This window comes from Vipera berus (genome assembly GCF_964194415.1).
Source record: "Vipera berus genome assembly, chromosome: 6".
Lineage (NCBI taxonomy): Eukaryota > Metazoa > Chordata > Lepidosauria > Squamata > Viperidae > Vipera > Vipera berus.
The window spans coordinates 51,377,450-51,390,494 of NC_138208.1; the positions used below are offsets into that span (position 1 = coordinate 51,377,450).

General features: G+C 33.4%; 1 protein-coding gene across 1 annotated transcript in view; it reads left to right on the plus strand.

The window, feature by feature from the left end:
• LRRIQ1 (leucine rich repeats and IQ motif containing 1) overlaps positions 1–13,045 on the plus strand; it is a gene marked incomplete at its 5' end in the record, with an annotated part of 108,918 nt that overhangs the window by 39,166 nt on the left and 56,707 nt on the right. Inside the window, 4 exons of the mRNA XM_081330389.1 lie at positions 2,140–2,310; positions 6,036–6,488; positions 10,297–10,495; positions 12,117–12,236. Of these exons, the coding sequence (XP_081186515.1) occupies positions 2,140–2,310; positions 6,036–6,488; positions 10,297–10,495; positions 12,117–12,236 (943 nt within the window). The remainder of the gene's footprint in view (positions 1–2,139; positions 2,311–6,035; positions 6,489–10,296; positions 10,496–12,116; positions 12,237–13,045) is intronic.

Consider the following 13,045-nt stretch of genomic DNA (forward strand, 5'->3'; position numbering starts at 1 on the left):
TTTATTTTCATTTCCATTTCTCAAATAATTCAGAGTTCTTTTTTTTGCAGCTGGATTGGTCTTCTGCCATTTTCCTCATTTAGCTTTACAGTTTGTTTATACTTATGCTTCCAAATGTTCTGGATTATTTTTCCATTATCTCTTTTCCCCACTGAGATTGGCTAACACAGTTTTCAAAATCTATTTTTCTAAACTTAGTCATTTTAGCTGTGCATATGTGCTTAGGAATTTCATTACTGATTGCAAAGTTAGAAAATATTAAATAAACCTTGAAAACCTTTAAACCACGGAATCAAAACTCCTTCTCCATTAAATAGTACTGATTTCTTGCAAATAACAAAAGAGGAAGTAGAGGAATATTTTTAATTGGCACATTGTTCTTAAATTGATGTATTTTTAATTGGTGTATAATTACTATTCCACCTTAATTCAGTTTAAAATAACTCTTGAAATTCCAGAGTCATCAAGATCCTCCCACACTGCTTGGCCATTTGAGTTTTCATGATCAGAGAAAGATTAATTTATCTAATGGGATAAATTATGGATTTGTTGAATTCAGCATTGACTATAACTTCAAGCAATATGTTTCAATGAACTTTACATAACCCCATGATACCAACAAAGGAATTACTTGTAAAAGTTCCCAATTGGTTTCTTACTTTCATGTCTAGCCAGTGATAATACTGAAGAAGCTGAAATACTGAGAAATCACTTTTTGGAAATTAAACCCTAAGATCTGTTTGAGCATTCCTATGGGGAATATGTTTCATTTGAGTAATGATTAATAGAACCTCTTAAGTGACAGAATATTCACTAGGAAGTTTTCACTAAATGAAATATTGATTCAGCCTTCACTAGCAGAAACCCAGCTGGAAAAACTAGATCTAAGATCCCATGGCTCTAAGAAACCATAGTTTCCAACATTAATCAACTTGATATGGCACCTTTTGAATATCTCGTTATTCAACATTGTCTCCAATATCTCCAGACATATTCACAGTTATTCATTTAACATTACCATCTGACATGTATGCACTTGTAAAAAGGAAATGCAGATTTTAGATTTAATTTTTTTGTTCTGATGTAAAATGGAATTATGATTCTAATGATATATATTGAAGAAGGTATATAAGTCAGCCAAAATTTGAATCCATCATGTTAACTTTGTGGAGCTTAAATATGTGCTTATTTTTCAATTCAATTATTTGGAATTCTTGGCCAGATTTTGTCTATATTTTCTTTAATAATTAATTGTAAAACTTGGCATAAGGGTCTATTCAAGCTAGACTGGAGGTAAAAAGGGTTTAGTTCAAAAAAATATTCCCTAATCTGTAAATCCTTTCCGTGAAATATATTGGACTGAATAGGATTTTTTTCCATTTCCTTTTTCTGAATTGTGTTCTCCTATTGACACTGTTAGGTAGGTTATTTTTATTTAATCCTTACAGAATCATCATTGGAAATAATTCCATAGGCCAGACATGTCAAACTCACAAAAGCACATGACTTTGTGCAACGTATCAGGACTGTTTTGCCATTGCCGGCAATGGGGGGGGGGCACGGCTTCTGTGTGACGCATCCGGCCCATGGGCCAGCAGTTTGACACTCCTGCCATAGACCATCAAATGCAACTCACTTTGTATCATCTGTAGGAATCCTATGTAAAATATCCTCAACAAATGTCTAACTAACATCTGTTTGAACACATCCATGAAGGGGAGTCCACCATCTCCTTAGTTAATTGGGTCCATTATTAAACTGTTTTTGCTGTGAGGAAAACATTCATCTGTTTAACTTTAGACATCCCATTTCCTGCAATCTGAGATGATAGAGAACATATTGTATCTTTCTTCTGTGTGACATCCCTTCAGTTACCTGATATACAAAAATCTCATAAATAAACAAGGGTTTATTTAATAATTGGACTAGCTCCAACATCAAGGTGCCACTTTCAGCTGGAGAAGCAAGCATTATCAGCAGTATTTAACCCCATTATTATTCTCCTTTTAAAATGCCAATTTCTGTTTGATTAAGACATTGCTGCCTTTGTGTTTTGAGGTTGTAGTCATGGATTTTCTATGTAACATGCTTCCTAAAGCTAACTTGTGCTAAAATTATGGTTTCTGTGTCCTTTTAAAGATGCTCCTTACTGAAAAATTTGCCCACTTTGAAAATTCTTAATGATGAAAATGTAAGTTGTGATGCAAAAAAAGTTTATGAAAAAGCCTTGAAGTCAGAAACATTTGCAGCATTTTGTCAAGCTCAGATTCAAGAAATTGTATCGCTCAACAAAAAAGCTACAACTAGATTGTAAGTATTTACAATTAATTTCAAGAAAATAATTTTCAAGTTTTTTGTTCCCTGTTGCTTATTATTGATTTGACAATATATACATTGGAATAACAATATGGTAGAAAACTGATGAAAGTCTATTTTAAGTTTTTATTGATTATTAATGGTTTCTGACACCTTTTAGAAATCTAATCAGATGGATATACCCTTCATAGATTTACATGAAATAAAGTAATCTTTCTTCATTTCTATTGTTTTATATTCGCTAACCATTAGAATTAATTACATGGATACTAAATTAATGACTCTTAATGAAGTCTTGTCAATCTGAACTGCAAAAATCTGGAAGACTCCTAGATATCAGAAAATAGGTGGATTGTAATTTTTTGCTAATATCTGTAGTCGTCTGGATTTTTGCAGCCTGGATCTAGTAACCCTACTTAAAAAGCTTAATTAGTGCTAAATCTATTTCAAGAATATTGAAATATGTGCAACTACTATATGTTGCATATTATAGGTATGAAATTCCTACATGTTCAATTGTAAGTGTATAGTGCCTATATAGAGCATACATGGGCAAATGTACAAATTGAATGAAAACAGAAGCTGAATAATTGTTGAAAAATCCATAAAGAAAACCTTTAAAGTGCTTATTCAAAACATTTCAGTCATCTTGTAATATCACCTTTCTGCATAAAAATACTCTGTAAAGAAATTGTATTTATAGATGGTAGAAGCAATGGTCAGGAGGGTCAGGAGGAAGAACTGCTAGCAAGGCAACAGTCAGATAAAGGTAGGGTGAGCCTCAGGAAAGAATGTAATATGAATAAACATCTCAGACAAGCTGCTCCTTAGTTCACAAAAAGATAAATGGAGAGGGAGGAGAAGCTTATTCAGCACTGCAATATTCCATTGCTAAAACTTACAATGAAAATAGTAGGGACTTACTTGGTGTTGGTTTCCTAATCTGCTCTATCTTGACAGTAGTAGATTGGAATTTCAATAAGGGAGGTGTTGTTTAATGTGACAGTTTGGTAACAAGAAGTTACCTATGCTGTTTAAATTCATTCTAGTGTTTTTCTTTTTTTCCTTTTTTTTATTGAAAAGTTTTACAAAACAGTGTTTTTCTTGAGATCATGTCTGTGATATGTCATACAAAAACTGCTAGTTTTTTTTAAAAAAAATAGCTGAATATGTGAGTTAATTGAAAATCATTGATGTATAGATATTGTATTTGGAAATTAGAAGAAGCACTTATCCAAAAAGGTGACCAAGATTATTTGCTTGTATTTTTTTTCAAAACTGTACCCAAATTTGCTTTTAAAAAATGTAACAAAAATTCTAAACAAAATGAATGGCAAAATATAGGTGTGTATATTTTAATGAAATGTGCTTACTGCCTTGACTTATATAGTGTATATAAAAGGTAGGGTATAAATATAACAACATCCGCCTATCCCAGGTCCTCAAGAAGGACTCAGTAGGTGGATAAAAGTGTCAAATCCAGTTTAATCATCTGGCTGACTATGCAATGAACCATAACAATCATAATCTACATCGGGGATGTCAAACTTCCAGCCCGCAGGCTGGAGGCGTCATCCCAAAACTGCGCCCACCCCATTGCTATCAATGAAGAAAAAGCTCTGATAAGTTGCACATCATGTGATGTCGCAAGTTTGACATGTCTGATCTAGATTTTAGAATTCAAGCAGACAAGCACCTGCTATAGAATATTCCAGACTTAACTATTATTAATAAGAAAGACAAAACATGGTGAATGTTGCAGTACGTGGAGAAAATCACAAAATACAAAAACCTGGAAATAGAAGTAGAACTACTATAGCAAAAGAAAGAAAAGATAATACCAATAGTAATAAATGCCTTGGATACAATCCCAAAATATCTGGATCACTCCTGAACACCATTGAGATTGACAAATTAGTCAATTGCATCAGTCAATTGCAAAAGGAACTTTACTTGAAACAGCTGGGACAATACTTTTAACAACGCCAAACAACAATATCTACCTATCTGAGGTCTTTGGGAAGGATTCAATAGGTGGATAAAAATTTCAAAGCCAGTATAAACATTAGCTGATTATGCAACAACAATATTAATAATTGCCTTCCATAAGGCGCAATGGGATTTTTCCCCCTAAAAAGTCTCCATAAGATTGTAGTTTTAACATTATATTCCTAAAGAACAGTATTTAATCCAACTAACATTTTGGCTGTTTGTCATTTCTTTAAATAAATGAGACCTTGTAGATACAACCTGAAGTAAGTAAACTGCCACATATAATCGTAGCCATGTTTACTAAATTATTTTTTTTACAACAGAGATGTATACCTAAATTGGGATGTTCCATCCTGGTTTCACATAAAGTGTGCTCGTGTTTAAGAATAATATGCTTTTTAAAATTAATTATTCAGATCTAATAAAAGGTCTGTCAGTTAATCTTCCGACACCTGCTTGAAAACAGCTATGCAAAAATGTACTTCTGTTTCAGTGTTTTGGCTTTCAACAGGCCCTTGTACAGTGGGCTGGAAATAAAAGACCCTAATGGAAGCTGAAACCCTTTTAAACACTCACAATTTAAACAGGTGAAAATGACATAAAAAGCTTATAAAAGGAATTGAAACTGAAGAAATATAAACATTAAAACTCTTTATGAAGTTTAAAGGCTTTTTACAAGAAAGAAGGAGCAATAAGAATATTAGCAGATACACCCAGTTATATAGAATTACATAATATTACTGTATTATTTATTTGCCATGGCTTTTATTCTTTGTAGAGATATACACACACACGTATGCTCCCTCTGTGTGTGTGTGTGTGTGTGTGTGTCTTTCAACTGAATTTTCTTCTCTGCAAAGCATTCTGCTCAGAAGACAAACATTTGTTCTCTCTTAAGTTGGAAAACAATATAGTATATAGTATTTAAGTTGTTCATGCTTTCCTGTTAAATGAAGATATGTTGATTTGTTTGAAATAAAATAATTATCTAATTCACATAAAATAAATATATATTTATATGTCATATATTTAAATATATAATATTTAATATACTAATTTTAATTAGTATTGATATTTAATTAATATTAAATTTAAATATATAATATAATATATTATATATTATATTAATATATTAATGCTCTAATTAAAAATTAAATCATATTTAATGCTAAATTTTATCTCAGATCACAGTAATTGTGATTGGGCATCAGTAGCACCTAGGAGGGGTATAGAAAAAGAATGTCAGACATCAGCAGCATTGTAGAATTTCAATGAAAATCTTAGCTTTTTTCCCTATATGTATTGTGATATCCCATGGATGCCTCAAAGTGGCAGAGTTCTCAATGAAAAGTTACAATGTCACTTTCAATGGATTGACCCCCAAAGCAAGTTCTTTTCTAGATATTGTCAAAGCCTTACTTGCTGGCCCACCAAAAACAGCAACTAATCTGTCTTGGCCAGAATATAAGAGTTTATCAGTAAAGCTCTCTAGGGTGATAACTATTTCACTAGAGTTGTATTTTAAGATATATTGATGTTTTTTATTATTATTTTAAGATATATTTAGAAAAACAATTAGCTAATATATACATAATGCATTTTCATGTTATTAAACTTATAAACCACTCTGGGAGAGCTGTATGCCTGAAATAAATTGTTGTTGTTGTTGTTGTTGTTGTTGTTGTTGTTATTTAGTAATAGATATGTTTAAACTATTCCTTTTCCAGAGATAAATTTTCAGAAGACTCTGTACAGCTCCAGTGTTGGTATTTTAAAAAGGTGATGAAACTTAGTACTGAACATCGCTATGCACATGAGAATGGAGTTCTAAACATTACAAAGACAGAAGAAGCAAAAAAACAGGCAGATCATTTGACTCAAGACTTCATAGAGAAAAATAACTTCTTTACCTCGGGTGTAAAAGAAAATAAGCAGGACTCATTGAATATGCCTGAAAGATGGATTACTTCTGGCCCTACTCACACTGAGCCTATTAACTCCTTCATGACGGTTCCAGAAATAGACAAAAATCAAATATGCAGACAAAAGAATACTCAATATTCTACAAATGACAGTGAGGAGAGCAGTGCATTAATCAGTCCTAAGAAAAACAAATTCAACAGGCAAATTACAACCATTGACAGAGGAAATTACCTTCAACATTTTGACAATTCACAAAAGTAAGATCAAAGGGTCATTTTTTTAAATGGAAATATAACTATATCTCTGTGTAATCTTAAAGCGTCATCACTAAGTACATATACTGTACACTTACTTTGACAGCACATCAGTAATAATAGAAACACTTTAGCAGCATATCATCAGTAAGAAAAAGCAACTATCACGTTGCCTTCAATTTCTATTCTTTCTCTGTTCTGTATAAACATAATTATATGAATGTACTAAGAATATTTCTATAAACATTAGGCTATGCAGTGCATTGAAAATCATTCCATAAAACTTATTAGCATAAACAAATCACCTCTTCCTGAAACATTTAGGAAGCTGAATCTTTTGATGTATAGCAGGCTGGGGAATTCTGGGAGATGAACTCCACATGTCTTAAACTTGCCAAGGTTAAGAAACACTGATGTATGTTGTTGTTAGTTGTGAAGTCGTGTCTGACCCATCACTGACGCCATGGACAACATTCCTCCAGGCCTTCCTGTCCTCTACCATCTTTCGGAGTCCATTTAAACTCACGCCTACTGCTTCAGTGACTCCATCTATCAACCTCATTCTCTGTCGTCCCCTTCTTCTATTGCCCTCAATACTCTGAAATTTTCAAATGAATTTTTTTTCTCCTCCATCTAGAAAGGCTAAAATTTAAATGGGAGACAGCATGCATAAAACAGCACCAATAATCTTTCACCTCTTTATTTGTTTTTTAATTTAACATTCTGTAGAGGAATGCATCTTTTCAAATGAGGATAGGAAAAAATAGATAGTTAGCCAAGATTTGAAGCTCACTTACTTAGTTGTTCAGGCATGTTTCAGGTATGCCTTCCAATCAGATAATATAACTTTTTCAATATTTGAATTCAATAGTGCACAAGTACTCCTGGAATGTAAGGTTTGTTTCCATAATTAAAGATTTGAACCTTACTGCACATTAAAATCTAATCTGATAGTGATAACATCTAAGGCTTTCTGTTAGTTCTTATGAGTGAACATTGCATACAAAGCAGCTATACTAAAGTAGAGTGAACTGATTTTGAGAACAATATATACTAGTCTACTTTTTTTTCTAGTACATAAACCTATTTCATCAGTAGATAAAACACCCTAGGGCTAAAAACCAAGACAGATGTTTAAATCTTAAAATGCAATGTTATCAGCCATAAAGGAGACAAACTGCTATTTGATCAGTGAAAAAGCAGCATTTTGCTATCTTCTGGTCTAAGCATATAGATCACCCCTAAATTCTACTTTATAGGCAATATATAAAATAGTCTGGTACATTCTTAACAGAAAACTCTTGAAAATATTTTCTAGTTGGCCACTCAACTCATCTGGGATGGATAGGGCACAGATCTACAATCAGAGATGTCCTAAATTTGAAATCTTATGAACTGCTCTCATTTGCCTTCTCGCTTTACAGTTTACTGCTGAACAAAGAAAACCTTTGGTGTAGTGATTAAAGCATCAGGATAGAAAGCATAAGTTTTAGTCCCATCTTCAATACAAAGTCAGCTAGGCGAGTTTGGAGCAATCATTTCTCTCATCCCTAGGAGAATGGTGAGAGCAAACCATTTCCCAAAAGTGCTGTCATGTAAACTGCAGGATCTAGTTAACGTTGTCTTGAAGGCAGAGACAAAAATGATCAGATCAAAGACCGAGTTGCATTTGAATACCTTGTTGCATGTTATGCCTTTGTAAACTGTGAAATGTAGATTGGCCTTTGGGGGATTTTTGAGCTTCAGTGAGTACATTCTATGCATGTGCTTATTGATATTAAGGCAGAAGGTTATTACAAATGCTATTTAATGAGTGATTCAGAAGTTTACACTCTACTTCTGCATTAGGAACAGAGAAAAGCTTCAGGCCAATAGGAGAGAAACGTACTTTTTTCTGATACTAGTATTAAAAACAAATCATCCTGTTGTGAATTTTTTCTGGATTTTTGTGACTCAACAAGCTGCAAAAAAAGTCCCATCAATTCTGGCTTGATTCCTGGAGGCTGCATGGATAAAGGCTGTCATTTGAATCTTTCCCAAACAATAATCGGTCATTCTTCCACAGATATTACGTTTTCCCACCTATCCATCATATTTGTTATTTTCACTTTTTTTCTAATAGAATAGTAGTTCTAGTCTTATCATTCATACACATCAGATGCATTTCTGCTTGTTGCCTCAAGGGAACAGTTGGTCTTTCAGGATCAATTGATTAATTCTTCTTGCAGTTCATAACATCCATAGCAACTGTCTCTAGATCCATAATTCAGAGTCATCTGTCTTACCTCTCTGATTCTTTCATAGGTGGACATTTCCACTGGGAAAAAAATCAGTGCTTTGAATACTATGATTCTTGTTTTCATAGAAATTTTCCACATTTATTCTTCTCCATATAATTGTTTTCCTGATTATCTCACTGATACACTTCCATTTTTATCTGTTCTTGAGCCCAGTAATACAAAACTAACCTTCATTACTTCAATATCAACTATATCATGAAGCATGCTAGTTGTCATTACCTTGTCCATATTTTTCATTTTTTTTAAAATTCCATTTATATCCCGCCCTTCTCCGAAGACTCAGGGCGGCTTACAAGCTTTACTTTATAAAGTCATTAAAGGTAAAGGTAAAGGTTCCCCCGCACATGAGTGCTAGTCGTTTCCAACTCTAGGGGCCGGTGCTCATCTCCGTTTCAAAGCCGAAGAGCCAGCACTTGTCTGAGGACGTCTCCGTGGTCATGTGGCTGGCATGACTAGATGCCAAAGGCGCACGGAACGCTGTTACCTTCCCACCGTAGTGGTCCCTATTTTTCTACTTGCATTTTTACATGCTTTCGAACTGCTAGGTTGGCAGAAGCTGGGACGAGTAACAGGCACTCACTCTGTTATGCGGCACTCGGGATTTGACCCGCCAAACTGCCGACCTTCTGATCGACAAGCTCAGTGTCCTAACCCACTGAGCCACCGCATCATTACATTCATATAAAAATAGTATTATCTAAAATTAACACTGTAATTACCAATGCTAATTCTAATGACAATTAAAATCCAAAATTATTGTTTAAATACTAATAATTTCCTGTTCTGATTTGAATTCTGATTCTAAGTATCCTATCTTCCAATTCTGACATTTCATATTTGCTGTTAAATAAATTTAACAGGTATGAAGATAATATGTATCCTTTCCTCACTCTGTTTTGGATTCCCGTTCCAACCTTCCCAGCAAGAATGATCCCACCAAGAACTGCCAAAATCACTCTCAGCATCATTAAGTTTATTATGCATGGAAGAAGCTGTTATCTCCTTAGAATGATTTAACGTATGAATTTAAAATTTCCAATACAAATTTATTTCTAATTAATAATTAGTTTGCATGTGTAATGTAACATGCATCAACGTCCAGTGTCAGCATCAATAGTTATTTGGCATCAAGCAAAATAACATTATTGTAAAATGCCTGGAAAATAAGTCTTATCAGTCTTCTTCATTCTCCCTACTTCTTTCTTCAATTCTGCATGAATTAATTCTGTAATATTAAAACTTCATTGCATTCAATAGTCTTCTCTCACATGATAGGGAGGATTCTTTCACAACAAAGTATACATAAGGAAAAGGACTAAATTGGGCTTTTTGCCAGTGCTCAACTTGTCCTTGGTTTCCAGTAAAAGAACATTTATATTTTTTAGATCTAATCTTTTTTACTTGGTCCACAAATAGTATCCCACGTGTTTTTTTTTAAAAAAAGCAATATACAGTACAATTATTGGCACAGCCTATATTTTTTAAGTAATGCTTTTTTATTTTATTTATAGCTCAGCAGCTATAATTATCCAGTCATGTTGGCAAGGTTATAAAGTTCGTAAAGAGATCAATTTTTATACAAGGCTACATCTGGCAGCAACTGTAATCCAGTCTGCTTGGCGGAGCTACTGCATCAGAAGAAATATTGTCAGTTGTGAGAAAAAAAATAATCGTTTCATGGATAGGCATAAAGCTGCTACTATACTTCAGGTTAGTAAGCCAAGGTTGGTAATGCGTGCCCTCTCACCTCCTTTTTGAGAAGTCAGCTAAATGGATTTAAAGGTACTTATTCAAAGAAATAGTAATTAGCTGTTGAATTTATGCAAACTGAAATATAAAGTTGCAAATATGGTATGTTATTCTGGATGGCCCTCCTGTGGCCTTTCAGTAACACAAGTAGTTGGCTTGTATAATTCAAGTCTCTTTTGAGTGATTCCTAATGGGTTACAAGACCATAAGAGCAAGCATCACTCACAGAGATATGTGCAAACCAACATCTTGAGTCATTCTGGTAATGTTAATCTTTAAAGTATACAAAAGTATTTTGTCATTGTTGCAATGATAAAATTGCAGATTGTCTTATATAATCATATTCTATACCCTGACCCTATAAATCAATTATTATATATGGATTTTTCTAGCAAACGTCATTACTTATTTGGAGAAGCAATTCTGTGGCAAAGCAGGTCTCTCAGTGACAAAAACAGAAGAATTACAAATTTAGTGTTTCATTTTTAATTTAATTTCACAGCATATTGAGTTTGAAATATTCTCAAATGCAGCTTCTAAGAGTTTTATGCTAGAAAGTAAATGATTAGATGGTGTGTATATATCTGTGGGGGAGTTATTAAAAATAAATATTTGCAGAAATGTCTAAATGTGTTGGAGATTTAAAAAAAATTATTGAGAAGTTTATTTGAAAGGGATGCGGTGGCTCAGTGGGTTAGGATGCTCAGCCTGTCGATCAGAAGGTCGGCAGTTTGGCGGGTCGAATCCCGAGTGCCGCATAACAGAGTGAGCGCCTGTTACTCGTCCCAGCTTCTGCCAACCTAGCAGTTTGAAAGCACATAAAAATACAAGTAGAAAAATAGGGACCACTACGGTGGGAAGATAACAGCGTTCCGTGCACCTTTGGCGTCTAGTCATGCTGGCCACATGACCACGGAGACGTCCTCAGACAAGCGCTGGCTCTTCGGCTTTGAAACAGAGATGAGCACCGGCCCCTAGAGTTGGAAACAACTAGCACACATGTGCGGGGGAACCTTTACCTTTACCTTATTTGAAAAGTCTACTAGTAGCAGAAATTATTTAAATTTATAAAAGAAGTAATAGAATTAATGCATACATTTATAGGATGCTTACTGTAAGTCAGTGTTCCAGATTTCTCCTGCACATTAGTTTTATTGTATTTTATTTTTCAGCAGAATGAATACACATAAACACACACATACGTGCATATATATATATATATATATAAAACACATATATATACATAAACATACACACACATATTTTTCTACACTCATAGTAGGTCCTGAAGGGATTGTCAAATAATTAATTAGTTGACCTTGGTTTGTAGTTGAAGGAGTTTAGGATTCCAATCTGCTTGCTTGAGTCAAACCTCCAGAGTGTTCTGAGCTCTAGGCATATGCTGATATTTAATTTGTCTTCTAGTTTGAAATGTCACATAAAGTTCAAAAAACAGATTATTAAGCTATTGCTAGGGAAAAAAGAGTCTAAAATGTTTTATCTTTCTAATGGGATAACATAGAGAATCTGGATGTGGACTTGATCTATGGCCTCACATAGCATGCTTTACATTTTTGTTTAGGCACTTTGGAAAGGGTTCCGTTTGAGAAAGAAACTAGCTAGTGCTTTGGCAGCTGTTAAAACTCATGAAGTTGAGGATGACTATAAAGAAATCAATGTGGACGAATTTGTGTTTAATGAAGTAAGTAGGTAATGGGATATGACTTTTGATTATCAGTCCTTTGAAATTAGTGAATGCTTAAAATGTTTCAAGTGCAAAAAAAATGTAACATATATTTAAGTCATGTTTAAATAGCTAGAGAAATTACATTTCATATATTCATATGAATATGAATATCATGTTCATATATTTTTTCATATATACTCCTTGCTGTATCCTTCACTAAAAACCTGATTAATTTCATTTCTTTTCTCTAAACTGTATCTACCAGAGTAATATTGTTACATCTATCATAGTGTAATTTACCTTAGCTTTTTTCATAAATAAGCTCATTCAAAAAAAAACCAAAGCCTTGTCTTTGAAACACAAATTTTTCAATGTTGATGTCAATAATAATTTCATTTTATAGTTATATAATCAATGCGGTTTAAAATATTGCAAAATTAGCATATTTGAGATAAAATGTACTTCTCTAGTTGGATTGCTCCAATTACTGGTATGAATATTGCACTATTTATAACAGTATTGTTTATTTCATTTTTATGAAAGTTATATAGCGCCATGTTATAATACTTAAGTTTAAGATATTGAAGTATTTATTTCTTCAAACTACTGTCTTTTTTGAGTCCCAAAACTCTTCGTATCCCAAGCACTAAGAGTTTTAGGATGCCTTGTATTTAGACACTGTTTTTTTGAAAGTCATCCTATTATGTAAAAATAAGGTCTCTTTTGAGTCATCTTGTTTGTAGGTAACTTCATGAATACATCCATTTAAAGTTTGCTTGTTTGGAAGTTTCTTAGTAGTCTTCCATCTGTATACTAATCAGGAC